This window comes from Penicillium atrosanguineum (assembly GCF_028827265.1).
Source record: "Penicillium atrosanguineum strain IBT 20685 chromosome Unknown utg000001l_segment0_segment0, whole genome shotgun sequence".
NCBI classification, from domain to species: domain Eukaryota; kingdom Fungi; phylum Ascomycota; class Eurotiomycetes; order Eurotiales; family Aspergillaceae; genus Penicillium; species Penicillium atrosanguineum.
The window spans coordinates 3784036-3810335 of NW_026623133.1; the positions used below are offsets into that span (position 1 = coordinate 3784036).

General features: G+C 50.6%; 12 protein-coding genes across 12 annotated transcripts; 7 read left to right on the plus strand and 5 right to left on the minus strand.

The window, feature by feature from the left end:
* Window positions 1-538: 538 nt before the first annotated feature.
* On the plus strand, window positions 539-3541 carry N7443_001473 (CeGAL family transcription factor; the record flags this gene model as incomplete). The annotated part of the gene is made up of 5 exons (XM_056881529.1): window positions 539-634; window positions 709-965; window positions 1035-1146; window positions 1204-1991; window positions 2044-3541. 5 exons carry the CDS (start codon window positions 539-541, stop codon window positions 3539-3541), a joined length of 2751 nt encoding a protein of 916 aa, XP_056746767.1.
* Window positions 3542-4113: 572 nt separating this feature from the next.
* Window positions 4114-5842, minus strand: N7443_001474 (uncharacterized protein; the record flags this gene model as incomplete). The annotated part of the gene is made up of 2 exons (XM_056881530.1): window positions 4114-4883; window positions 4957-5842. The coding sequence occupies 2 exons, from the start codon at window positions 5840-5842 to the stop codon at window positions 4114-4116; spliced, it is 1656 nt and encodes a 551-aa protein (XP_056746768.1).
* Window positions 5843-6570: 728 nt separating this feature from the next.
* N7443_001475 (uncharacterized protein) lies at window positions 6571-7791 on the minus strand (the record flags this gene model as incomplete). Its single annotated transcript, XM_056881531.1, has 1 exon — window positions 6571-7791. One exon carries the CDS (start codon window positions 7789-7791, stop codon window positions 6571-6573), a length of 1221 nt encoding a protein of 406 aa, XP_056746769.1.
* Window positions 7792-9338: 1547 nt separating this feature from the next.
* Window positions 9339-10510, plus strand: N7443_001476 (fatty acid alpha-hydroxylase; the record flags this gene model as incomplete). Its single annotated transcript, XM_056881532.1, has 2 exons — window positions 9339-10306; window positions 10357-10510. 2 exons carry the CDS (start codon window positions 9339-9341, stop codon window positions 10508-10510), a joined length of 1122 nt encoding a protein of 373 aa, XP_056746770.1.
* A 714-nt stretch (window positions 10511-11224) lies between these two features.
* On the plus strand, window positions 11225-13057 carry N7443_001477 (putative RNA splicing factor (Pad-1); the record flags this gene model as incomplete). Its single annotated transcript, XM_056881533.1, has 4 exons — window positions 11225-11850; window positions 11903-12211; window positions 12262-12741; window positions 12799-13057. The coding sequence occupies 4 exons, from the start codon at window positions 11225-11227 to the stop codon at window positions 13055-13057; spliced, it is 1674 nt and encodes a 557-aa protein (XP_056746771.1).
* Window positions 13058-14550: 1493 nt separating this feature from the next.
* Window positions 14551-16285, plus strand: ptcA (type 2C protein phosphatase PTC6; the record flags this gene model as incomplete). The annotated part of the gene is made up of 2 exons (XM_056881534.1): window positions 14551-14602; window positions 14676-16285. 2 exons carry the CDS (start codon window positions 14551-14553, stop codon window positions 16283-16285), a joined length of 1662 nt encoding a protein of 553 aa, XP_056746772.1.
* Window positions 16286-17343: 1058 nt separating this feature from the next.
* On the plus strand, window positions 17344-18383 carry N7443_001479 (CDP-diacylglycerol--inositol 3-phosphatidyltransferase; the record flags this gene model as incomplete). Its single annotated transcript, XM_056881535.1, has 3 exons — window positions 17344-17533; window positions 17590-17966; window positions 18018-18383. The coding sequence occupies 3 exons, from the start codon at window positions 17344-17346 to the stop codon at window positions 18381-18383; spliced, it is 933 nt and encodes a 310-aa protein (XP_056746773.1).
* A 686-nt stretch (window positions 18384-19069) lies between these two features.
* Window positions 19070-20470, plus strand: leu2A (3-isopropylmalate dehydrogenase LEU2; the record flags this gene model as incomplete). Its single annotated transcript, XM_056881536.1, has 6 exons — window positions 19070-19120; window positions 19205-19225; window positions 19289-19354; window positions 19409-19504; window positions 19672-20182; window positions 20232-20470. 6 exons carry the CDS (start codon window positions 19070-19072, stop codon window positions 20468-20470), a joined length of 984 nt encoding a protein of 327 aa, XP_056746774.1.
* A 364-nt stretch (window positions 20471-20834) lies between these two features.
* On the minus strand, window positions 20835-22134 carry N7443_001481 (anaphase promoting complex subunit DOC1; the record flags this gene model as incomplete). Its single annotated transcript, XM_056881537.1, has 2 exons — window positions 20835-21607; window positions 21657-22134. The coding sequence occupies 2 exons, from the start codon at window positions 22132-22134 to the stop codon at window positions 20835-20837; spliced, it is 1251 nt and encodes a 416-aa protein (XP_056746775.1).
* A 400-nt stretch (window positions 22135-22534) lies between these two features.
* Window positions 22535-23189, minus strand: N7443_001482 (Ceramide very long chain fatty acid hydroxylase SCS7; the record flags this gene model as incomplete). The annotated part of the gene is made up of 2 exons (XM_056881538.1): window positions 22535-22995; window positions 23045-23189. The coding sequence occupies 2 exons, from the start codon at window positions 23187-23189 to the stop codon at window positions 22535-22537; spliced, it is 606 nt and encodes a 201-aa protein (XP_056746776.1).
* A 381-nt stretch (window positions 23190-23570) lies between these two features.
* On the minus strand, window positions 23571-24548 carry N7443_001483 (uncharacterized protein; the record flags this gene model as incomplete). Its single annotated transcript, XM_056881539.1, has 1 exon — window positions 23571-24548. The coding sequence occupies one exon, from the start codon at window positions 24546-24548 to the stop codon at window positions 23571-23573; it is 978 nt and encodes a 325-aa protein (XP_056746777.1).
* A 544-nt stretch (window positions 24549-25092) lies between these two features.
* Window positions 25093-25962, plus strand: N7443_001484 (alpha/beta fold hydrolase; the record flags this gene model as incomplete). The annotated part of the gene is made up of 1 exon (XM_056881540.1): window positions 25093-25962. One exon carries the CDS (start codon window positions 25093-25095, stop codon window positions 25960-25962), a length of 870 nt encoding a protein of 289 aa, XP_056746778.1.
* Window positions 25963-26300: the final 338 nt, after the last annotated feature.

The window sequence follows — 26300 nt, forward strand, 5'->3', positions numbered from 1 at the left end:
GCCAATGCTCTGAAACAGGGCGATCGGAATTCTGATGCAAGTGAACCATTGTTTCGGCTGAAGGCAAAAACTACGATCAATTAACCAACGAAGGAGCAAAGCCGCTCATTAAAAAGACCTCAAAACCGCCTCATCATTCCTACTGTGGCTACATGAGGCAAATCTATACTATTCATAATACTCAACTACTCGGTGGCCATTTGTGCAGAGACGTCGTTCTCTTAGTCTAACGTCGTCATTGTTGAATACCAACCAGATAGACTTTGCGCGTATCAGAACCGGACAAGCCTGAATAGGATAGCGCAGCACGCAATTGTGGCTCCTTCTTTAATAGGCCTAAGTCCCCCTGGATTTTGCATTTTCTTGATGCCTGCTGTCTTATGGTTTTGTCGACCTGATGCTCGAGCTTCAGATCTTGACAAAAAAAAACGATCAAGATAATCCTATTCAGAACTAAAAGGACATAGCTGGCCGGCTTGCCGATTGCCCTTTGCTGCCGTCAAGAAAGCTTCTTAGTAGACGTCTTTTCAAGACCACCATGAGCAATATTCAATTCCTATCATGGGCCGAGCAAGAGACTCTATTCAACTTATCTTGTGCTGATGCGGAAACCTGCAGTCAATTATCAAGCGTGGTATGTCTTAGCTCCACTAGAGTATATTGAATCTGGATCTACCTTAGTCTAACATGTCGATTTGAAACGCTCAGGACAATCCACTTCCTTCTCTACAAAGGTCCGAGTCCGAGCTCGGCACAAAGAAAATGGCCATTCCGCGCCTTGCCGAAGGTACGGAATCGGCATTCACCTCACCTGGTAGATTCCACCGTCGGCATGTTCGTCGAGCATGCGAGTCCTGTCGACAGAGAAAGACCAAATGCACCGGTGATAAGTCTGGCTGTCGCAATTGTCGAGAGGCCGGCATCATCTGCTGCTACACTGACGGAAAAAGAGAGAAGTCGAAACGGTAAGACATCTCAATCTATGGTGATGACCTCGAGGTGATGGGAGTTAATAAATCTGGCTCTCCGAACAGTCAACTAGCGAGCCTATCATCAAAGGTGCAGGCGTATGAAGATGTCATCAAAAAGCTGAGCAGCCGATTTGGCGTATCGGATGAACAGCTCGTGAACATCGCTCTAGCAGTGGTAAGAAAACCAGGCCATTCATATTGACATACAAGAACTTGTCCTGACATCTGCTAGGATTCGGCTTCTGAGCTAACTCTCAATCCCGATTCTGGTTCCGCTTTGACAGGAGAACGCCAGACCGCTCGTGGCTCTGGATCGGAAAAACCACCGGATCAGCCTACAGTCGGCGATCCTCTCGAGTTCATCGACCACACAGAGGAGGACTTCAACAAAGACGAGACCACTCGAGCCACCGGATTCATTGGAAGAAGCTCCGAGATTGCATGGCTTCAGAAGCTTAGCAAAGAAGTCAACAGCGAGTGTGACGGATGGCCTTCCACTATCTCCACCAAGGATGATGAGAATGGTCTGCCATCACCCACTTTGACTCCTCGGCCCGACGATCCAAGTGAATTAGGGGTAGCATCTACCAACTACTATCTCGATGACTCGGATGTATCAATCACGGAGCAAGTTGACACCTATGAAGTACCACCAAGGGAAACAGCAACCAAATTGCTTAACACATATCTGACCTCGGTGCATCCGTCATTCCCGATTATTGGAATTCTCACATTCGTCTCGCAGTTTCAGGTGTTCTTCGGCCAGCCATCTTTGAAGCCTGGAAATAAGTGGCTGGCCATCCTCAACTTGATCTTTGCAATTGCGGCCAAGCATGGCCAGTTGACGGAGATGGATTGGGGGGATGAAGAAGAAGAGGGAGAAGATGGCCACCAGTTGTATTTTGCGCGAGCGAGGATTCTCAGCATGGAGGATCAGCTCTTGCAGCATCCTGATTTGCAGCAATTGCAAGTTGAAGGTCTTGCCTGTTTCTACATGATTGCATCTGGTCATATAAACCGGTAGGTTGGTTACGTCATGGATTGTTGAAAACTCCTCTAACAGACTATACAGAGCCTGGAAGCTGTGTGGGAGTGCTGTCCGTGGAGCATTGGCTCTTGGCCTACACCTGCGCAACTTGGGATCCTGTACTTCGGACAATTCCAAGGAAATACGATATCGCGTCTGGTGGTCATTGTACACGGTTGAACATCTCCTCACTGTCATCACTGGACGTCCATCCTGCATCATAGACAGCTCGTGCACCACGCCTTTGCCTGTCCCATTCGATGAAAGCGATTTTCAAAAGGAAGAAGTGGCACATATGATCAGTGCTGCTGGGCGAGCCGCGTCTGATAGTCTGGATCGAGTGCCATTCAACAACAGTGCAGCCAATCTGGACTCGAACACGGACGATGACACCTGCGACAGTCCTGTAGAGTGCGAGACAAAGATGACCAGAGCCGAATATCTGAAGAGTCTTCCGCCATGCATGTCACTATATTTCTTGCAGCTAACCTCCTTGACAACCGTCGCCAAGCGCACGACAAGCAAGCTATACAGTCCGGAGGCACTACAGTCTCCCTGGGCGAGTACGGAGTTTACGATCCAAAGCTTGATGCTGGATATTGACACTTGGTTCATGAATCTACCCTCCGCCTATGACTTTACCTCGACGCAGACGCAATGTCCTTTGGGTCAGCGGATGGGACTCGCTTTCCTGTTCTATAGTACCAAGATCGGCATTACTAGACCTTGCTTGCGCCGACTGGAGGCTTCATCACAAGAGGGTGAAAGGGCACATGAGTTCTGCAGCAAGACTGCAGCAGAGTGTGTCGAGTCAGCCTGTCATATGCTGACTCTATTCCCGGATACTCCAGACGCAGCTCTCCTCCACCGAATCACACCCTGGTGGTGTACCCTCCACTACCTCATGCAAGCTTCTACCGTTCTTCTCCTAGAGCTCTCGTTCCGAGCACAGCATGTCCCAGAGAAAGCAAGAATGATCTCCAAAGCCGCCAAGAAAGCTATTGATTGGCTCTCGACACTATCAAAGATGAATAATGCTTCTAAGAAAGCCTGGAAGCTCTGCGATGGATTCCTTCGTCGTCTTCCCCCAGACCTTGGGACCGACGTTAACGAGGTCGCCGAGCAAGAATCCTCCGCGGGCTCTCTGCTAGACGAGCCTGAGATGGCCGAGTCCGATATTACCGGACCTGAAATTTCCAAGCTAAACGTAATGTCCAATGACCAAGCCGTGGACGACTTCGGCTTCGGAGCCTCGGAGATCCTACCCATAAACGCAGCCGAGATGGATACCATCACGGCAGAGATGGACTCAATTGTCTGCTCACCGATGGAGCAGTCAGGAACTTCCCCTCTCGGCATTCCAGTGCCCTGCAGCTTTGACCCTCCAGATATGCTGGACCCCTTCATAAAACAAGAGAAGCCATCTTACGATGATTACTTCCCCTACGACCCGGCCACAGGCCAGATCACAGGGTCCTTCTTCCCACCCGGACCCAACATCGATCTCGACCTGGGCTATTTCTACGGCGACGCCGTGTGTTAAAACAATGTGCAATGAAATTGATAGAAAGTCGAGATGAGAGAAAAGGACTAAAAAAAGCATGCGAATAGACCACAGATTGTGTTTGTATTTGTGCAGGTTTCCAAGATCTTTTGCTTGCGCTGGATCAAAACATGAAAAGATGCATCTCTATGGAGTATAATAGTATTTGTTTTGTTACACTGAAAGAAAAGTATGTAATGCCTTTTTTAGCTCTTATTTTCTTGTCTAATCTCAACGATGTGTCATTATCTTTCAATATCAAGCCAGGCTCTAGTTCTAAACAGATATTCACAGTGTACATGTATGTATACAATATTTGAAGCCTAGGGCTTGAGTTGGGGGATGGATATTTACAACCATGGGAAATCAGAGCCATCACATTGTGGCATGAATCAGCCACCTGGTGTGAGACCAAGGTCCAAGTAGAGGGTCCATCTCAGCTCTTCTCGGGCTTCCAGTCGTCATGGCGTGTAATCTTCCTAAGGGCAATAATAGAATCTCGTCATGATCGTAAACAGGTGTAGTAATGGATGGTAGTGGATGTCGATGAAGACCAGAGACATGATGAGCGATTAGGTTCCTGGACGCATAAGACCTTCGTAAGATTCCCAATTCCGTTTCTTGGCAGTGAACAATAGCCTCGCCTCGTCCTCTGAGGTAGTAGCTGTAACGAAAGAAAACTTGGGCGACGACATGTGTATGCCGACAATTTTCTCAAAGCGGATGTCCACAGTGTGTCCTTTGCGGCTGGTCTTACTGCACCATTCAATTTGCGGACGTTTAGAGGAGTCTTTCCACTCCTTGTAATCGATACCGAGAAGGCCTCGTGGGTCTAGAATGTATTTCTCAATACCGTTCAGCACGGGGAGGATTCGACGTCGTACTCCGCAGCCATGGTGGGTTGTGTCGATTTGGTAATCTGGGTATTGCTTCAAGGATGCAAAGAGGGAAATGATAGCTGAAGGTGGAGTTGCATAAGCTGGTGTTTGTGGGTTTCCATTTTGCTTGTCGTCGTCGTCTTCAACCATGCTGAAATCAGGATCGATCAGGGTAGACCCCAGGAAGATACTCTTCGATTTGAGCGCAAAGAATCGAGTCATTTGGCCCAAGTGGAACAGATCGCACTGGCTTCCATTTCCAAACCCGGCCCGACACTGGTATCTTAGATATTCACTATGGGGTATTGAGGTAGAGAATGTCGTGCCCAGCGTGGGTCGAGTTGATGCAGCCATGAGGTCATTGGTCTTGGGGATCTCTTCAAGACCCCCGTAGACGCGAAGGAAGTGGGCTTGCAAGTCGGTGATGGTGTTCATGACACATTGCCGCCGGTAATACAGCTCTTCTGAAAATAAAAGTTAGTAACCTTGACTCCCATGTCATTTAAGTGGATCAAGCGGGTAAGGTGGTCTATATACCTTCTACTCCCCCCGGGAGATATTGCCATCGAAGATGATCGGTTGCAGGTGGCTCTGGACGGCCATCCCAATATTTCGATCCCATGACTAACAGCGTGTGCATCATAACTTTTGCGATCGAGTAATCTCCAATGAATTCAGCAATGACTATTATCTGCCGGACGCGCTCTTCGGTTTGCTTCAAGAGAGGAGAGCCAAATTTATTCCAAGAGATCTTGGTCTTGCCAAACATATACCAAGCTCTTTTAAGAGTTTGCTTGACAATATTGGGTGAGCTGAAAGACTCAGCTATCTCGATGGTCCTTACAACAATGGACGGAGGCATAACTTTCAGCTCGCTGTCGAAGATCACCTGTTTGTCCTTGCCCAAGCCCTCTGCGCAGAGGATTTTCAGAAATAGTTCGATGGCCCCTGCCCCACATAATTTCGTAAGACGAGTTTCAGAGATTTTGACTATGGGCAGGTCAAATCCAAGAGCGTCAAAATTGCCATGCGTGTTGACACTGGAGGTCAGATCAGCTCCATTTGGCGCTTTTCTTTGTTTGTATTCCGCGACAAGTCTTCCTTCGGCGAACTTGTTTGGATCCAAAAGTGCCTGAAAGTATGGGCTGTTGTGCATGAGGTCTTGACTGGATAATTGCCAGTATCGATTGCCTGTTGACGAGGATTCGACATACTCAATAATCATGTCTCCATCGGGACAAATGACTGTCAGGTTGCTTGAGCTGTTCCGCGAACCTCGTTTAGAGTCTTTGCTGAGATAAGGCAGCTTCTTCTTCTTCTTCTCGTTTGGTTCAATTTCTTCTGGGGAATTTTGGGTCCCCTCAGCAGCGGGAGGTATGGGTTCAGCTCCTGGACGGGTTAGAGGAGGGTAGTCAGAGTTCATGACTGCAGTCCTCCCCAGGTTCACCGGGCGAGGCCTTCTTAAGATTCACGTCGATGTAGGGAATGAATTAATGAATTGAATCATTGAGCCAAAAAAAAAAAAAAAAGAGTAGCTTTTTAATCTTAATCCGTTGTTTCCCTTGGCCTGGAAGGTTGTGTGCCAAGTCTACCCGCTGCAGTATGAATGTCGCTGGAAAAGCGCTGCACAGGAAACAGAGATGAACAAGATTCAGAAAGCGAGAAGCAGAGCAGTTCTTTCTTGATTATCAGCAAGTCATATGGTTCTTGAGGTGATGCTTCACTCGGTGCAGACAGAAACAGTCGGTCGATGCTGTGGCTAACCGTGACACGTGCCCCGCCATTCGAGGTGGCGAGTGAGCTCGTCGCCTTATCGATAAGGCGACGAATATAGATCTGGTTAACTAGTCAACTAAAGTTTTTTCTTCCATCTCTAGACGAATCTGTGACTTTGAAACAATCAAGGAATGAACTAAATAATCTATTTTGTAGGGCTGACAGAGGTCTTTTATACAAACAGTCTTCATAAGCATGGCAAGTGTCCAGAACAGACATCTTTGCTCCAACAAACTCCCATCTAAGCCTAAAGAAATCATGTGCTTATACATTGGAATAAAAACAGGGATATGTGCTACAGCTTTCAAAGGACGTAAAGTTCATGGTGGTGAGGTCATCAACAGTCGTAGAACCTAGGGGTTACCGAGATTCGAATTATGGCAGGATAACAATCGGGCAATGCACGATATTCGGCCCGGGAGGAATACTCGTTTCCTCTTTGTTGACTTCTTTGTCTTTCCGGTTGGCATCACGAAGTCTCAAGGCCTGACGGATGATATAGTTTAGTTTCATAACAGTTTCAGGCTGTGCCTCTGGCGCATCCTGATCGCTATTGAGGATATGCACCGGGTCGGAGTCGAAGTTCGCACCCATTTCGGCCGAGATGAGAGAGAAAAGACCCAATGAGTTTCGCATTTCCAGTAAGTGTGAAGACGCAAGCAGGTTTCGTCCCTTTGCACCTTGTGGTTCGTCCAAAAAGGCCAGCTCCATCACGTTGTTTCCATGGTATTCTGTGAAATACGGCTCGCTGGTGAGGAACCCGACCACAAAGTCCCGGTTCGAACATGCGGCAGCTATCGTGCTTTGTCGGAACTCGGGTTTGAACGCAGTGCCGCCGGCATTTGGCAAGCTGAGTACCAAGCCTCGGGCGAGTAATGGTGGGGGTGGGACGCCATCCTCCGGCTGGACATGAGGTTGCAGAGTGATGGTCTCGGTGACAGAAATGGTCGATTGCTTGCGCATTGAAACGCCGTTGTTTGAACTGAATTCGGGCCAGCCATTTGTGGTCGGCGTTTGCTCCGATATGTGTTCCTCCGGACCATCCTCGCTGTCTGCGGCCGAAATCTCCGTCTGGATAGTCTTGTATGTGCTTGCGACAGCCTCACGTGCGGCCTTTCGGAGGGTAGGAATGAGGACGTCTTCCTCTTGTTTGTCGACGGGGGCCCCAGGGGCCCATGCAGTTGCCATCCCCGCCCACCGGCCCACTTTCACGGGTCCATTTGTATAATTCCGTTTGATCATATCGGCCTGGACCTTTCGTTGATCCCAATTGGTGCTGTCGCGGCCCATAAAATTGATGAGGGAGTTCAAGACTCTACTCCCCTCCCACAGTATGAAGCCATGCTTCTTGGATAGGTAGGTCAGTTGGTCGATGGTGTGATTTGACCAATCGTCGACGATGTCGGCTTGAACCTTCAGAATAGCAATATGCGGCCCGACCTCCTCGGCGAATTGTACGAGGGCCTCGGTGTCTGTGATGGTGTGAGAGGCCAAAACACAGACGGGCTGACCAGAGGGAAGGCCCTTCTTCGTTTCGGTCAATTGCTGGATGTAATTCAGAATCTCATTCTCCGGGGAGATATCCGTGACCGACATGATTGAATTGAAGGGAAAATTGGGCGGAAGACTGGGCGAAGAGAGTCCTTAAACCGAAAGCCAGCGGGGCTTGGAAATCTCCACCCCGGAGAGCTAGCGCCATGTCTGATCCCTGTCAATTTAAAATCGCCCAAAGGTCGCCTTGTCGTTGCCCTGACGAATATGAGGGTCAACAGAAACGCGGGCGCGCGTATCATGTACGTCCCTTCAACCAAGTGGAGATCGGGTGGTGGGCCTGGCTGGGAGAGGCCACCGAGATCGAATCACATAGGCGCTATCGCGGTACTGCAAGCTGGCTCGTCAACGGAGACGGTTCCATTGCCGATTTGGTTGATGCGGGCGGTCCCGCACAGTGCGAAATGGGAAGGTCCTTGTAGATAATTGGGAGCGGTAGCTTGTAGGCTCGCACTAAGTTACTAGTTTGCGAACTAGCTTTCCTCAACCTCAACCTTGAGCTTCGAGCCCAACCGGTTACTGCGTGATCGGTGAGGCTTCGTCTAAGCTCATCAATACGGAAGTGATATACACAACGGACTCCACTCGGTAAGAGCTATATACGCAAGTTGTCCGAAACTCAATCAATGGCATGGATTTGATTCCTACTGTCGGAGACATGGGTCATGCCCACCGCCACTTGCGTAGATTCAGCCTATGCTGTTAGAAAGTCAAGCTTCCTCGCGAGTGTATCTTAGGAGGAATATTGCGTCCACACGGTGAAGCAACGAGTATTGACCACCTACTGGTAGTCTCCATGACCTAAAATTTGGTCTCGTGGCTAGACCTGTTTTGCATCTTGGATAAACAGAGCAACTTTGGAGGGTTCTCCCCGGGGAATAATAACGATGTCTTTACAATTCATAACTGCTCAACTTTTCAATTCCTCGAAAAGGTACACCCACGCAGTTCTGTACAACGGTTCAAGCAGTCATTCTTCACGCCACCTACATCATTCAAGCCTTTTCAAGACAGTATCTAAGCGTTAGCAAAGGAGACCAAAATAGGCTGAGCATAGCTCACTATAGTGTTGGCACACCACAGGCCTTGATGTTTTAATAAGAAGCCCTCTACGACCATCATCTTCCTACAGTAGATCAGAACCTTGAGATATATCCAAGCCCACGACACAACACGACTTTTCACGCCGGGCCGAGGGACCAGGACCAGGCCCTGGCACTTGATTAGATAAGGGTCACATGCTTGTCCCACTGCCCATCGGACGCGGACGCCAGTTTTTTTTTGTTCAATCTCTCGTATGGCCTGATCAAGTCTGCTCTCTACCTGGGTACCAATCAACTCAGAATCATACCAGCATCCGAGGTTGTGACTCTTTTTCAACCAAACAGAAAACTGCCCAGTCACCGGGGCGGGAAAAGGGATTGTCACGCCACACCCCTGAATAATTTATTTGCCCCATCAAAACCGAAGCATCCGCGAACTTTGACCACCGATCCCCCTCCTCCCTTATCGACAGTCGCCAATCTTACACTTTGCGTGTCGTTTTGCGTGTCGCATCTTCTTTTTGTTCTCCCCAAGAAATATCCGGCAAAATGCCTGGACGTGTCCTACCAACATTCACGCCCGCCGAGGTGGAGTCGCATAACAGTGTCAAATCCTGCTTCATTACCATCGGTCGCAATGTCTACGATGTTACCGACTTCGTGGAAGATCATCCAGGTGGTGGTGATCTGATTCTGGACTATGCTGGCAAGGACGTGGCGGAGATCATGAAGGATGAAATCTCCCACGAGCACTCCGAGGCCGCCTACGAGATCCTTTTAGACTACCACGTCGGATTCCTCTCCTCGGATGCATCCGGCAAGTCCCAGGACGCTGGTATCAACGTTGGCAAAGGCGATGGAACTGTTTATGAAACCACCGGAATGTCGCGGGAGGAGGATCTGTCTGTCGAGACCGACTTCTCGCAGGACTTCAAAACACATAAGTTTTTGGATCTCAACAAGCCTCTGTTCCCTCAACTCTGGTACAGCACTTTCTCCAAGGAATTTTACTTGGAGCAAGTTCACCGGCCCCGTCACTACAAGGGAGGCGAGTCGGCCCCTCTCTTCGGCAATATCTTGGAGCCTCTCAGCAAGACTTCGTGGTATATAGTCCCTATTCTGTGGCTGCCTATGGTCGCATATGGTACCGTGATCGGAGCTGGGGGTCTGAATAACCCCTTGGCCGCTGCCGCGTATTGGGCTGTTGGTTTTTGCCTCTGGTCCCTGATCGAGTATCTCATGCATCGCTTCCTCTTCCACCTTGACAATTGGCTCCCCGATAACCGAGTTGCTCTGACTCTACACTTCCTTCTCCATGGTATTCATCACTATCTCCCTATGGATAAATACCGACTTGTCATGCCGCCGACCCTGTTTGTCGTACTGGCTGCCCCTTTCTGGAAGCTGGCCCATGCCGTCTTCTTCTACAACTGGTTTGCGGCTGTGCAGGTCTTCTGCGGCGGTGTTTTCGGATACATCTGCTATGACCTGACCCACTACTTCCTTCACCACCGCAAGTAAGTATCCCAATCCTATCGATCGGATGATCACGACTAACACTGTCTAGCCTTCCCCTGCACTACAAGGAGCTCAAGAAGTACCACCTTCAGCACCACTACGCTGACTTTGAGAATGGATTTGGTGTCACCAGCCGATTCTGGGATCGTGTCTTCGGCACTGAGCTGGAGGCTCCTTCTTCCAAGGGTGCCAAGGCTCAGTAGAGTCTCTTCGCACATGTCCGCATCGACAGCTTACCCTTTTAATTATGAATTCACGGAGTTAGTTACTGGCGATGCGACCGCCAGATGCTTGTACATGACCCCTCGCACATGGGCAACTGAGGAGTTTCGGATGGTTCTGTTTCATGCATAGGTGACTTTTCGGCCTCGTAGCCATGAGAAGTTGATTCACTTTACGTTCCTTTTACCAGCATCACTTATTAGTGTACATGAGACTCATTAATCCTAATCAAAAAAACACTACGTTGTATGGTCACCACAAGGCTTTCCCAATACCAACCTTCACGAGTAGAGTCGCTTGTCGCATCTTGCCTCAGGCTGAAGTATAACTAATTCTCTCACGTGACAACAGTGGCGCTGATTGTGAGTCACCGCTTTGATTTTTCTGCCAGTTCTCCTGCCGCCCTTTCTGCCGCGATTGACCGGCAACTCAGGCGCCACCATTTGGGTTTATATACCACTTCACTTTGACATCAACTTGGGTTCCCACTTTTGAGTCAACCCTCATTTCGCATTACAGATATTCGATCGCGCTGAGCGCTTTCCGAACTTTTGGACTTATACTACTGAGCAGAAGGGTTCGAATCTCCTCCGTATCATATCCTTCGAGGCACTTTCTGATCGCCCCCTAGTGACTTGATTTCCTATCCCCGACCATCGTTCCAATCACAACCAGCGACAAGCTACAACCCCACAATGTCCGGACTCGACGTAGAAGCGTTGCTCGAGTCAACGGCTGCTCCCACCGAAGCGACTACCAAACCCGATGAACGCGCGGACCAGAATGGACGCCGGGAGCGTTCCCTTTCCCGTGATAGAAACCGCCGCCGAGACCGCAGCCGAGACCGTCGCCGTGACCGAGATGCCGATGGCGATGAGGACATGAAAAGCGAACATGGCAGTGCTAACGGAAGCCAGAGAAGCCGGAAGAGGAGCCGTAGCCGTGAGAGTGACCGACGTCGCCGTCGTGATGCAAACGGTGATGACCTCCGCTCCAGCGGAGACTTTTACCGTGGCGGAGGACGTGCTCGTACTCGTTCGCGCTCACCCAATGATGACCGACACTACCGCCCGAACCGTCGTGGCGGGCGCGACGATGACCGACGCCCTCGCCGTGATCGTGATCGGCGTCGCAGCCCTCGTCGTCGGAGTCCAAGCAAGTCCCCTGAGCTCAATGAAGATGAGCGGGACAAACGAACTGTTTTCGTGCAGCAGCTTGCTGCACGTCTGAGAACTAAAGAGCTGATGGCCTTTTTCGAAAAGGTCGGCCCCGTCAAGGAGGCTCAAATCGTCAAGGACCGTGTTAGTGGACGATCAAAAGGGTGAGTTTCTATTCTTGACTTTTTTTCATTCACCAACCTAACATACGTATAGTGTTGGCTACGTCGAATTCCGAAGCGAAGAATCCGTCCCCGCTGCGATCCAGCTTACCGGCCAGACGCTCGTAGGCATTCCCGTTATCGTCCAGCTTACCGAAGCCGAAAAGAACCGTCAGGCACGTAACCCGGAGGCCAGCTCGAGCTCTGGGCACTCCGCGCCATTTCACAGACTCTATGTGGGTAATGTTCATTTCAGCATCACTGAAACCGACCTCCAGAACGTCTTCGAACCATTCGGCGAGCTCGAATTCGTTCAGCTGCAGAAGGATGAGACTGGTCGGAGTAAAGGATACGCATTTGTGCAGTAAGTCAAGCTTCAACACTTTCAAGTTACATCGCTAACCGTCCATCTAGGTTCCGTGATCCAACCCAGGCTCGTGACGCTCTAGAGAAAATGAACGGATTCGATCTTGCTGGTCGAGCCATCCGAGTGGGTCTTGGCAACGATAAGTTTACCCCCGATGCGAGCGCGACTCGTCCACAGGGCCCTTCTGCAAATCAATCCAGTTTCCAGGGCTCTTCATTCTCCGGTCACGGAGGTCGTGGCGTCCAAGCCGGCGGCTCGAACAACTTTGACCGTGCCGGCGGCGGCAGAGAAACCGAAAAGTCTACCGGTGCTAGTGCTCTTGACGACACAGATGTTTCAGGGGTGAACTTCAACAACTACAGTAGAGACGCGTTGATGAGGAAACTCGCACGTACAGATGAACCCGAGCCTCCCATTCACGAGCGACAGAAGATGCTCCGGCCCAAGACCGACGTGAAGCCGCTGCCTGTCACCGTGAACCAGGCAAGCCGCTGCGTGATGCTGCGCAATATGTTTGATGCTAGCGAGTCAGTTGATCTTTGTATCTGTTCATTCCAGGACCAAATGCTAACGAATTGCCACAGGGAAGAAGGAGAAGCTTGGATCAAGGAGTTGGAGGATGACGTTCGCCAAGAGTGCGAAGAAAAGTACGGCCATGTTGTTCACATCTCACTAGATCCGAACTCCCAAGGCGATATTTACCTGAAGTTCGACCGTGTCCAAGGCGGCGAGAATGCCATCAAGGGCCTGAATGGACGATTCTTCGGCGGCAGACAGATCACCGCCCAACCCGTTGTGGACGCCGTCTACAGCAGTCTGTTCTCGCGCACCCGGGCCATATAATATCTCGATTCAATTCTGTGGGTCTTGTGACCTTTCTCTAACATGGCACGTTTTCTTTCAAGCAGATTCCCCGTCTTGTTTTCTCGGCTCTTGATGATTCTGCTATTGGTAGGTGCCAACCTCGCGTCATTCGTCTGCCATTGCGCGGAGTCGTATTACTCGAAATGATCTTGTCTTTAGGAGCCTGTATCGCATTTAATTCCAAGCAGCCCCGCTGTAATTTTAACCATGGTTTACTTTTAGATCTCGTTCAGCCATATTTGCACTACGTAGACAAATGGACCATATATAAATGAGGAAAGACCTACTAACACCGTCCGAGCTTACTGATACGCATAAGCGCGCTATTTGTAACATCCGGAAATCTCAGAGCTGCAAAGAGAGAAGAGAGAGCTTATGGCGGAGATGCGATCCCTGGTCGGCACTGAAGAATGCCCAAAAAGTCCTTCCCACGCCTTCATCAAAGGCACAAGGCTGTCAGCAGATAAATGACCAAACTTTGCAAAGCTTTGGCAACCGATACTTTAGATACAGCCAGTAAGGATGATTTCCGTAACGTACCTGTACTTGAAGTCAACAGACAGACCAAGCAGCTTCTTGACGAGCCTGATGTTGAACCATGCGGGGCGGACAGTTCTGACGATAAGGTCTAAGGTTGCCAGGTCTCAGCTGAGGCGAATTCACGAACAATCACTAATCAACTTGCAAATACTGTACTATCATTAACCTGATCATTATGAATAGATGAAATGGCAAAACCCCCCTTTAATTGGGTTTAGGTCCGGCGAATATGGTGGCAAATAGACCAGCTTCACCCCTGCGTCCGCGCACATTCGTGCAAGGCGTCCTGACCGGTGAAATGATGCGTTGTCCATGACTAGGACAGATTTTGGTTCTGGCCATCGTCCATAGTGCTGGAGTAGCTGAGCTATAAAGTCTTCAAATACGGTGGCATCCGTAGAACTACCCAAATACTCTCGAGAAAACGATCCCCTTCTGTGCATAGCGGGCAACAGCTGGTGTTTGGTCGCGAAGAATTGCGTTACTTGCAAAGGGGATATGCCAGGTGATGCCCAACCTGTCCGTCTGAACCTAAAACGTTTGTCACATCCAGATTCATCGATATATACTAGGTGGTACGATTCAAAGTCCACAAATTATGCAGGGTTAGATCGGCATTTTGCTCCTTAGCACGATGCCGCGCAGTCTTCTTAGGCCAATTCTTGGCGATAAGGGCTCTTCTAATGCTGAAGGTTGTAGCCATGGTCTGAAACTCAGGTAATATCGGATCAGAAGTCGCATATGTAGCATCTATTTCCCGGCAATCAAGTCTAAAGAGCATGGGGCCAAACTGAATTCGAAAACTACTGTAGATCTGCCGATAACGTCTTCTTATCTGCCGACGCTCGGGCCAGGGCAAGGTGTCCCCCCACGCCTTCGTCTCTGCATTCTCCCTACACCACCATCCTTGTCACTCTATCAATGGGCCATTCATGATCGTCACTTCAGCGAGGCGAGTAGGGGTTTGGACCTCGACCGGTTATAGTATGGGATCTCTACACCCCCGATCCTGGTTATGTTGAGAACGCCCGGGCTAACCGTGTTTCCCCTTGAGCAGGTTTCATCCGACCTCGAAGGTTACGGAACTTCAGCTCCGAGGCTGAATATCAGGATGGACCACCGAGCGTGAAGAAGCGCCCACAGTTCCGCGACTACTTCGTCACCCATCTCCCGTCGTCGTCTCTACATCCGGACACTCGGGGACCGACATCGCCTTTCCATAAACTCCCGCGCTCGGCCTCAGTACCTCACACCGGAGACACTCCCCAGTCGCCCACCTCGTTTCAAGCATTAGTAGACCGAGAGACGACCGTTGTCCGAATCCCGCTGCGCAACGCTAAGCACCACTTCGGAGCTGTCACGGCCCGTGGAACTCGGCCCTATAATGAAGATACATACCAGGCTGGCGTGATTGATATCCCAGCATTCGCGAAACGACCTCCTGCATCACTTAGAATCCGACGGAACTCTGCACCACGCGAGTCCCGAGCCGCGGATACTGCTAGCGGGGACCCGCAAGTCTTCTATTTCGGCATCTTTGACGGACATGGCGGATCCGAGTGCAGCACGTTCCTCAAAGAGACTCTTCATGAATATATCCAGGATGCCGCCGCGATATTTGAAGTCGGGTCGAGCCTTCGCACAAAACAACAACAGATTAGCGGGGGCGAGCTGGCCGCTGCCAATGGCTCGCTACCTGTAACGCAAGAGGGCAACCGACACCGGGTCGGAGATTTGGAGAAAACCCTCGTACAGAACTGGAGACGGATTGTCGGTGGCTATTTCAAGAGATTCAAGCCGCCTCACTTCGCGTACTATGGTTCCGAATCCGGGGAGGTCCCTTCCCCTGGCTATGTCTCCGTCGAGGAGATCTTGGAATACGCTTTCCTGCGAGCCGACCTAGACTTCGTCAAAGCGCAAGCTGCCAAGCGAGATGACGATCTAGTTCAAGCCGAGAGACCGCTTAACGATGACGAGATTCTTCACAGCCCCAGCTTAACCCGAGCCCCGAAGATTGGCGGTCGTTCTCGATTCAAGGGCGGAAGTACTGGAAGCATCGCCATGATCTCAACCCCCAGTCCGACTCCCTTCTGGCATCCAGCTGGCCCCTCGAGCCTACTCATCGCACACGTCGGTGACACCAGGGTATTACTATGCTCTACCGAGAGCGGCGAAGCTATCCCCGTTACTTCCAACCACCACCCATCCTCTCCAATCGAGGCCGGTCGACTTCGTCGATACGCCGCGACCTTTGTCACCGACTCCTTCGGTGAGGAGCGCATGAGTGGACTTGCAAATACCCGCGCCTTCGGAGACGTCCAATCCAAGCGGATCGGTGTATCCGCGGAACCCGAGCTCTGCCGCATCGAAATGGGCCCCGCCGAGTACTCATTCCTCGTCATGGTATCCGACGGTATCAGCGGCACACTTCTCGACCAGGAAATCGTCGACATCATCAAGGAAGCCCGAACACCCGAACAAGGTGCTCGCGACGTGGTTAGCTTCGCTACCGAGGTTACCAAGGAGGGTGATAATGCCACCTGCCTGGTCATTCGCCTTGGTGGATGGGAGCGCCGGCAGGAGGGTGGTATGGGTAGTCTGGGAACTAAGGAATCCCGCGAGTGGCGGCGACAGGATGCCACCGATCCGCGCAGGTCACGGACGTGATGTCTCCCAATTTTGTAGAAAGTTTCTGGTTGTCGTTTGTACATAGTTTTGATCCTAGGGATCAGTTGCATATAATTTCGCCGTTGTTCAGCTTGAAAGCCGGTTTTCTTTTTTGTTTTTAGCCGATGAGTATTTTGCATGTCATGGTCAATTGTATCTACCTGCTCAGACGCAGTACTTTGAATGTATTGGAGTCAACTAATAGTCAGTATAAGAGGATAAAAGTGACACCTATACCCGTGGTCATCAGGCAGCTAAATCACGACAACTCAACTTTTGACAACCAAGCCAAGACAAGGAACGGGCAGATTGTTGGCCGACGCCCAATGAGCTGACTATATACCCTCCACATGCAGTCGCTATGCGCAGGCAGCCCTTGGGAGGTCACTTCGGAGGAATTGAATAGGCCGAGATTCGACCTTGGAAGGAGAAAGTTGAAATATTAAAGATCCCATAACATTCCTCCTATCTTCCTCCTATATTCCCCCCTACTATACGTCCTCGAAAGTCTCTCAAGTTTGATGTGGGGAAAAGCTTCCAAGGTTCCGGGCGACCCGTTCAAAACATTTCATCATTCCACATCCCTAGCTTCTAGCTTCTAGCTTCTAGCCTCTAGCTTCTAGCTTCTCGCTTTTGCTCTTGCACTCTACGGATTCCATTTGCATCCTAGGTACCTTCCCCGATACGTTCCTCGGAATATACCTTGGACCTACTTTGAGGCCAAGTAAGTAGATCGACGCGTGAGCTTATCATCTCCTTATCGGGTACACAAATTTTGCCTCCTGCCCCTATCCTCCTTATCCTTCTTCTCCGACCAGCTCCGCTTGCGTCTGAGCGCTTTCTCTCCTTATCATTCTTATCTGGGAATACTGCTGGACTGAGATGTGTGATCTGTCTTGTGACCTACCTGCCCGCCGTTGCTAATCAGCCATCCTGCCGCAGACGCGTTCCGGCCACGATACCTTGTCGAACTTTCTACCCCACCAACACCTACGAGCTCCTGACAGACTAACCATCTGTCGGTCATTGAAACCCACCACAGCACCTTCAGATTCACAATGAGTGCCCGGACACGACGACAAAAGGCGGCCCTTGCTGACCAGGGCACGGAGAGCGAAGAGTCGCTCGGTGGAAATGGGAGCGTGTCCACACCCTCGACGAAGCGCACACCGTCTAAGAAGAGGTCAAGATCGGCTCTGCGCGAGGAGCCAGATGAGAACATCTTCCTCTTTGCCCCGAATCTTATCGGTGAGTCGCATCCTCATCTTCATACTTACCTTGACCTCGTGCTTACTAGAATCTAGGGTACTTCCGAGTGGTCCTTGCCATCGCGTCCCTCTACTACATGCCTCTTCACCCTCGCACCTGCTCTATCCTCTATAGCGTGTCTTGTTTGCTGGATGCATTGGATGGCTATGCCGCCCGGTACTACAACCAGTCGACCACGTTCGGCGCCGTCTTGGACATGGTGACTGACCGCTGCACCACCTCGTGTCTGCTCGTCTTCTTGAGCTCTGCCTGGCCTCGTTGGGCTATTGTGTTCCAAGGTCTCATTTGCCTGGACTTGGCCAGTCACTATATGCACATGTACGCCACCCTGAGCGTCGGTGGATCCAACCAGAGCCACAAGAAGATCGACCCCAAGGCCAACTGGGCCCTCTACAAGTACTATAACAGCAAGGTATGTTAACTAGACTTTGCTCTGTCTGATCTCGACTGACCCATCTTTCAGACCGTGCTGTTCATCTGCTGCGCTCTCAATGAGGCGTTCTTCATCGGCATCTACCTGCTATCTTTCTCCTCGCCGATCCTGTCGCCCTCGCTTCTCCAGCCCGTTCCTGATGCGATGCCCTCCTCCGCACAGCCTGGTAACCCCGCCAACCCTCCTCCTAGCAGCCTCTTTGCCAGCCCCTGGAGTGCCGGCGCTCTCGAGATGGCGCGCGCCAACAAGATCGACAGCCAGATCCCGTGGATCATCACCATCATCTCGGCCCCGGTCATGCTGTTCAAGCAGTATGTCAACATCGTCCAGCTGGTCAATGCCAGCCAATTGCTCGCCGAGAATGACAAGAAGGCCCGTCGTGCCAACCGCAAGTAATCTGCATTTCTATGCAACCGAGCTAGCACATTGCTAGCTGGTATTTCATTTGTCTTTCTCCCTATCCGTTGATCTTGCATCTTTTGGAGCTTCGGTTTGTGATTTAGAGGCCCCAGCAACAATATCCATATTGCTACTGGGCTTCTTGGAAGGTTGGGGTGGCGGGTTTGCAAATCCTCTGTCAGTCTTGGGCATGAATAGGAAGGTCCTCAGGAGTTCTTTGGAATTCTGGGTCCTTGTACAGTACAGTACACATGGGTTTGTGTTTTCTGGTTTTTCTTTTCTTTCTGTTCTTTATTTCTTCGATCCTGTCGTTTCCCATCATCATTTGCCTAGTGTGATATTCTTAATGCTATACATCATTTAATACATGCCCTTGTGTTTGAAACGGTAGTAGGGAGGAGCTCCTTGAGTCTGAAAATTGTCCAAGTTCAATTGCGCGAGGCTAAGAATGCGAGAGAAACAGACTATAGGCAATTCTATAAAAACCCGACAGCAGCCGTCGGAAGCTGTAGAAGACGTAGACACTGATAAAGCCGAGTCGTGGATGGTGTTTGCGGCGCAGTTGAGTGGGCGCCGATCTCGGAGCGGCGGGGTCGACTTCACCCGCATCCCACCTTTTTTAAAGCTCCCTTAGGATCCAATTGAGTTACCTTCAATTGACACATTTCTTTTGCTCTCCCAACATGTCTTCCTACAACGTCGTTGTCTTCGGTGGTGATCACTGTGGTCCCGAGGTATGTACTACACTCTCAAGGTGCCCCGCCATAGACCTACGGTCTACACGACAATTCGCGTGGCTAACTCATCACGAAACATAGGTTACTACCGAGGCTATCAAGGTAAGCCATTGATGCGAAGGAATCATTCTGCAAGAGATCAATCCTGACGCCCATCGCCTTTAGATCCTCCGCGTCATCGAGAAGAACCGTGATGTCACCTTCAACCTGCAGGACCACCTGCTCGGCGGCGTGAGTCGAACCCCCGCAACAGCGCACAAGATGTAAACCCACTAACCTCTACAGGCGTCCATCGACGCGACCGGCACCCCTCTGACGGACGAGGCCCTGACTGCTGCTAAGAACGCCGACGCCGTCCTCCTCGGTGCCATCGGTGGCCCGGTACGTCCAACCCGTCCCCACCATCCCAATCCCATACTCATTCCAATTTAGAAATGGGGAACTGGCGCCGTCCGCCCCGAGCAGGGCATCCTCAAGCTCCGCAAGGAAATGGGTACATTCGGTAACCTGCGTCCTTGCAACTTCGCCGCTCCCTCCCTGGTCAAGAGCTCCCCCTCAAGGAGGAGATCTGCCGCGGTGTCGACTTCAACATCATCCGCGAACTCACCGGCGGCATCTACTTCGGCGAGCGCAAGGAAGATGACGGCTCCGGTTACGCCATGGACACTGAGCCCTACACCCGCGCCGAGATCGAGCGTATCATCCGTCTCGCTGCGCACCTCGCTCTGCAGCACAACCCGCCCCTGCCCGTGTGGTCCCTGGACAAGGCTAATGTCCTCGCTACCAGCCGTCTGTGGCGCAAGGTTGTTACGGAGATTATGGCGAAGGAGTTCCCTCAGGTTCAAATCGGGCACCATCTCATTGACTCGGCTGCTATGCTCATGATTAAGGACCCGCGCAAGCTGAATGGTATTGTTGTTACTAGCAACCTTTTCGGTGATATCATCTCCGATGAAGCTAGTGTTATTCCTGGTTCGCTGGGTCTGTTGCCTAGTGCCAGTCTGAGCGGTATTCCGGATGGCAAGAGCCGTGTTAACGGTATCTATGAGCCTATTCACGGTATGTTTTCTATATTCTTGATACCGGGGGGGGGGGTTTTCACTGATAGATTTAGGTTCCGCTCCCGATATCGCTGGCCAGGGTATTGTTAACCCCGTTGCTGCTATTCTGTCCATTGCTATGATGATGCAGTACTCCTTCGGCATGATCGATGAGGCCCGCATCATCGAGAAGGCTGTTAGCAACGTCATTGAGGCTGGTGTGCGTACTGGCGACATTGGCGGCAAGAACACCACTGTTGAGGTTGGTGATGCCGTTGTTGCTGAGCTGGAGAAGCTGCTTAAGTAGATTTATAACGACACTGCAAAAATGAATACCCTTTCGGAAGTTTTACAAGTTTCATGTATCAATTCATTGTCGTTCCTGCTTCGATGTAGTTTAGTGCTTTGTCCATCCTGATGTTCGATACAACGTCGACGCTAATAGCTGATAACTTTGGAATAATACAGGTGGAGGTATAACATAAGCTCATTCCTTTAGATAAATCATGCATCGCCCAGTTGGATGCACCCACTCATGCAAGTCTAACCCATAGTGAAAAGGAATGAAAAGAAAAGGGTATCTCTCGCCCTCAACTCCGAAAGAAATAAACCGATGAACAATCGTTGAATGCCCACAACGCCAAAATCATGCACTTCATCCCACGCAGATATCATCGAATAACAGGCTCCCCCATCCAATCCGGCTCTTCCAACCCAGAAGTCTCAACAAGCCTCCCCGTATCGACATTCTCATTCTCCCTCCTCCCACTGAGCGCATCAAGCACATTCCCCCTCAAAGACTGCCTCATACTCCGCCTCCTCCTCCCATCCGCAGAAGCAGACGGCGCACCAGCCATCCGCCGCCTACTATCATCACACGCAAACACCTGGAAGCCGCGCACATGCGTATCCTTTCCATTCTGATGATTCTCCATGATCCGCATCTGGATCACCATCGCCTTCAGCACGTTCCCCGCGTACGGGTCTTCGTCCGCTGGCTCTTCATCATCATCTTCTGCTTCCTCATTGCTACCGCCCTTTGATTTTCGTTCATGTCGGACTGCATCGTCGCGTACCCAGCCACCATTCCGGCCTCCAACGCCTTCTAGCGGTACGTCGACCCAGCCACAGGGACCGTCTCCTTCCCAGGTGCCGAACTCGACGAGGTCATTACCGCCCATGCCGGCTAGGAAGATCATTTTTGTGGGCGTATAGCTTTCATCGAGCTCAAAGTCGAGGTATACGCGGATGCGGACGACAGCGACGAGTTTGAAGAAGTGGAGGGTTAAGGTATGAGGCTGTGGACCGTCTGATTGCCAGTATTGGGAAGGGGACGGGTGTCGGAGTGCAGCAACGCCGCAGCCTGGTTTCGAGGTTGAGACTGTCCAGGACGCGAGAGATGAGATCTCTCGGAGGTTGGGTGGGAGGGGCGAGGGTGATTTCTCTGTGTTTTGTTAGTCAATGACAGAGCAATGCGCTGGAGATAGACGAACCGCGATCGTGCATTTCCTCGTCCTGGTCATCTTCAAGTCCATCGTCGACTTCCTCGTCGAGCTCTTCTTCATCTACTAACTCCGAGTCCTCCATATCATCTTCCGGCTCGAGTTGATCTTCATCCTCCGGAATCAAATCCTCCTCGAACTCCTCGTCCGGCTCCATGTCTTGCGCATTCGGATCAAAGTCGTCGTCGAGCACGTCCTCCTCGTCCACTACCGGCGGGGGCTGTTGTTCAAGCCTCGGCCGACTGAAAATAGAGAAGAAATCAGATTGCGCGGCGGGATGGGCTATAGCAGCAGTGGGATCGGGTGTGATTTCTTGGGGGCCTGTGGAAGATGCGTGGAGGCGGGTTGGGTTGGAGGGGGTTTGTCGCGAGGGAGGGGTTTGGAATTGCGCGCGGAGGCTGCCTGGGGCACTGGGACCATTAGGGGCCGGGAAATCGTGGGGGTTTGGTTGTCGTCGTAGGTGAGGCATGATTAGACTCCGCCCTTTATGTGATGCGCGGTTAAATTCGGGGAAGTTGAATGTTTACCAGAGAGCTCGGTTGCCTTTTTCGGTTAGCGTGGCTCTCCATTAAGGTAGCTCTTGCTTTCTCGATCTATACTATTCGGCTTTTCTCCACGAATGTGATGCGAAATATACCTGAGAAAATGATTTGTATTCTGATACGAGCTAAGGTTTCGATGTCGTCGAATCTAGTTAGATAGAGTATATGTGATGCGTCCCATTTGACAATCGGCCATTAGGAGATCAGCAACAGAAGATGCATTTAATTCTATAAAGGGTTCTAGGAAACTGCTAAGTCTTACACCAATATAAAAGTACCTCCAAGGCGCGCTGCAGCATTTGAAGAATAGCTCGAAGTCCTCCAAGACTACACATTGTTGCTCAAGAAATAAGTAGCAGCAAGCGGCCGACCCACCTCCTTCACAATCGGAGCCAGCGTAAAGTTGAAGCGCGCCTCGCTCGTCTGAGAATATAAAGTCCCGTTTAGTACAGCCTTGGGAGGTACATAACTCTCAGGTTGATCGAACAAGTATAAAGTGTAGGTGTGGTTGGTGGCATCGCGAGGTCGAGGCGCGGTATACTCGGCGAGGGCATCACTGGAGTTCAGGTAAAGGCCGTGTCTGCCAAGGGTATAGTTTCCACCCCACCAATGCAGACGGGTGGTCGTGTTTGCTGCCAAGCCTGGAACCAAGGTGTCATAGTCTGCAGCTGTCGTGACGTCGGAGTCCGGGATGTTCAAGTCCAGCATCATGATCATGTACTTGCTTTGATCATCTGGCTCATGTTTTTGATTGTCTGTCGCATAGAAATGGGGTTGGCTAGAGATGTCTGTGAGGTGGTCAGTGGACGTTCATGGCATCAGACACTGAACGCTTACAATTGGGGTCTACCCAGACACCAGGGAAAATTGTTGCATTTTTATACGACGCCCCTAGATTATTTTTCGTGAAGGGGGAGCTTGACGGTGGTGTTTGAGCGAGCACAGATGCTGCGAAGAGCACAGCAGTGAGAGAGAGATGCATGTTGAGGGGCGACATGAGGCCTCGCAGGGATCTTAGGGATCTTTAACGATCTCAAAGAACTCAAGGGGACAATCATATGGACTGTAAAAATCGATCAGTAGTAAGGAGGTGCTGGCGCGTCAGTTTCGGCCTGGGTCTGGATCCAACCCGATGTGGAAATCAAGCCCGCAGATGAAGCGACAAACCCAGAGGCGTGTTCGAAACGATGGATCCACTTAGTCTGCGGATCTAGCCTCATCTATAAATACCAGCACAATTCGATAGTTGGAGCCCATGTGATACATCTGCCGGGGGAACTGAACACCGATGCTTGATTCCTATAAAGGAGATACAGGTCTCATGAACAGAGTCATTCGAAGTAAACGAGAGCTCGTATCAAAATTAATCTACAACCACGACCATTTTTCCATGGGCTTCCCCTTTCTCCATCAAGCGATGCGCTTCTTGAATATCCTTAAACTGGAATGTCTTCCATGGCTTAGCATTGATCCGGTCGCCTGCAGCCATCGTGACAATGTCCTGCAGAGGGACATCAGAAACTGGGAATTCCGGCGTCCCAAACACGAAACTTCCGAAAAAGCTAAAGTGCACCCCACTTGCCATCTGGAGGAGAGGATTGAAATCAGGGACCGGATCAAGGCCACCTAAGAAACCGGCTAGACAAACCCTGCCGCCCCGGTGTACCATTTTGAGGGAATCAAGAATGGTGCTGTTCCCGATGAGTTCTAACACGGCATCGAATCTGTCTGGGCTTCGCTGCGAAAGCTCGCGATCCTCAATGATCACGTTTTCCACCCCTAAAGCCTCTAGTTGCCCGATGCGAGATCCATTGCGAGTGGTTGCTGTGACATGAACACCAGCTTCAATTGCGAGATTGATAGCGGCCCTACCAAAGGAAGAGGTACCACCACGAACCAGCAGCCGCTGGCCCTTTGAAACCTCCAGGTTTCGAAAGAGGCATGTCCAGGCCGTGGCATATGATTCGGGGATGGCAGCAAGCTGGTCCCAGGGTAAGCCCGCCGCGCCCGGTCCGAGAGGAACAACATTCGAGACCTTGGCCCGTGTATACTCGGCATAGCTGCCGTCAACGGTACGTCCAAGACCACCCATGAGACTGGCGACCGGAGTGCCCTTTTCGAACTCGTTGCCTGGACAGTTGGCTACAATGCCAACACATTCGATGCCGCTGATAGGCATCCACTCGGCCCATTCGCCCTTGCGCATGTGCATCTCGGCGTGGTTGATGCCGAAGGCTTTAACCTGAATCACAACTTCGCCCATCTTTGGCTCAGGTGCTGGTACATCTTTGATGATGAGCGTTTCTGGTCCTCCGAATTTGTCAATGACTATGGCCTTCATGATTCTGCTGATGTTTGGGAATTCCGTCTAGCGAGAAAGAAAGTTTGGCTTTTGAACTATGCATCATCTGTGTGCTAACGCCTAATTATATAGTCTTGAAGACGAGCAAACGAAACATATAAAACATTCTTGTTTGCATATGGTTTTGCACGTCGCCGGACTCATGACGCGACGTTCTAGACTCGTTTGTTTAGTTTGCTTGGTTTGGCCGGAAGCTAAACAGCCACGGGACAAACACAAGCCACCAACCACATTCACCACCCCAGACTTAATGCAGTTACGAATGACGGGTCGTTCGTATTGAAAGGGATTTTGCCCTATGATGGCGCCCGGAAACGGCGGCATATTTGGAATCACGAAGGTTCGAGGGAAGCATGGTGATGATGCTCTCCAAAGACCCGGCGTTTGCATCCCCATAGATTGGTAATCTCACAGTAGCTATTCAACCCTAGGAAGCTGTATATAATAACCCTGCTCATCCAGTCATCAATCCAGACACTATTCTATATTCCAATTCCCCTTGCTGACGTACACTACACCCAACATGGCCGTGACACTGAATAAGACCATCCACCTGCCTTCTGGCATCAAGATCTTCTATCGGGAACAAAGCCAAGTACCCAATGCCCCGATAATCCTACTACTCCATGGCTTCCCATCATCGTCACACCAATACCGCAACTTAATCCCTATCCTCGGAGCCAAATATCGCGTGATAGCCCCCGATCTACCAGGATTCGGCTTCACCGAAACACCATCAACCTACAAATATACCTTCGACAACCTAGCAATAACAATGACCGAGTTCCTCGACGAACTCTCTATCACGAAATTCTCAATTTACATCTTCGACTACGGCGCCCCAACCGGCCTCCGACTCGCCCTCCAACGCCCAGATTCAATCCAAGCCATAATTTCCCAAAACGGAAACGCCTACGTCGAAGGCTTCGGCGATGTCTGGGCTCCAATTCAAGATCTCTGGGCCAGCAACAACGCCCCCGAACACCGCGCTAAAGTCGCGCAGGCCATGCTCACTCTGGAAACGACCAAATTCCAATATGAGAACGGTTCCCCGGATATCAGTCGCGTTGCGCCGGAGTCTTATTATCTTGATTATACTCTCATGGAACGTCCTGGGAATAAGGAAATCCAGTTGGATCTATTTATGGACTACAAAAACAACATGCCTCTATATGAAGACTTCCAGGCGTATTTCCGGAAATCAAAGATTCCTCTTCTTGCTCTTTGGGGGAAGAACGACGTTTTCTTCATCCCGCCTGGAGCCGAGGCCTTTAAGAGGGACAATCCGGATGCTGAGGTGAAGTTTATTGATGCCGGGCATTTTGCTGTCGAGACGGACTTTGAGTATATTGGGAAGGAGATTCTGGTCTTTTTGGGAAAGCTATCTTTGTGATGGTCTTTGTGACTGGCTCTGTAACAAGTTTTTGGTATTGATTAGTTTGGAGAAAATATCATTCAGGGATCTTTGAATTTGGTATCTTTGATTTTGACAGTGCATAGAGCCTTAACTATAGAAAGACAGTTCCGCAACTTTAAAAGATGTCCATTCTCTTTTCAAATGTTTGTTATTGGACACCCAAGATTTTGGCAATCTCCAAATTAGTTTCATCGACATGATTTGCTCCCCTCTGGTCCGAGTCTCCTTAAATCTCTGAGCGAAGCTAGAGAAATTAGGAAGGATCGCAAAGTACGATAAGGGTTAGTACGACTGTGATTATGATAATAATACGA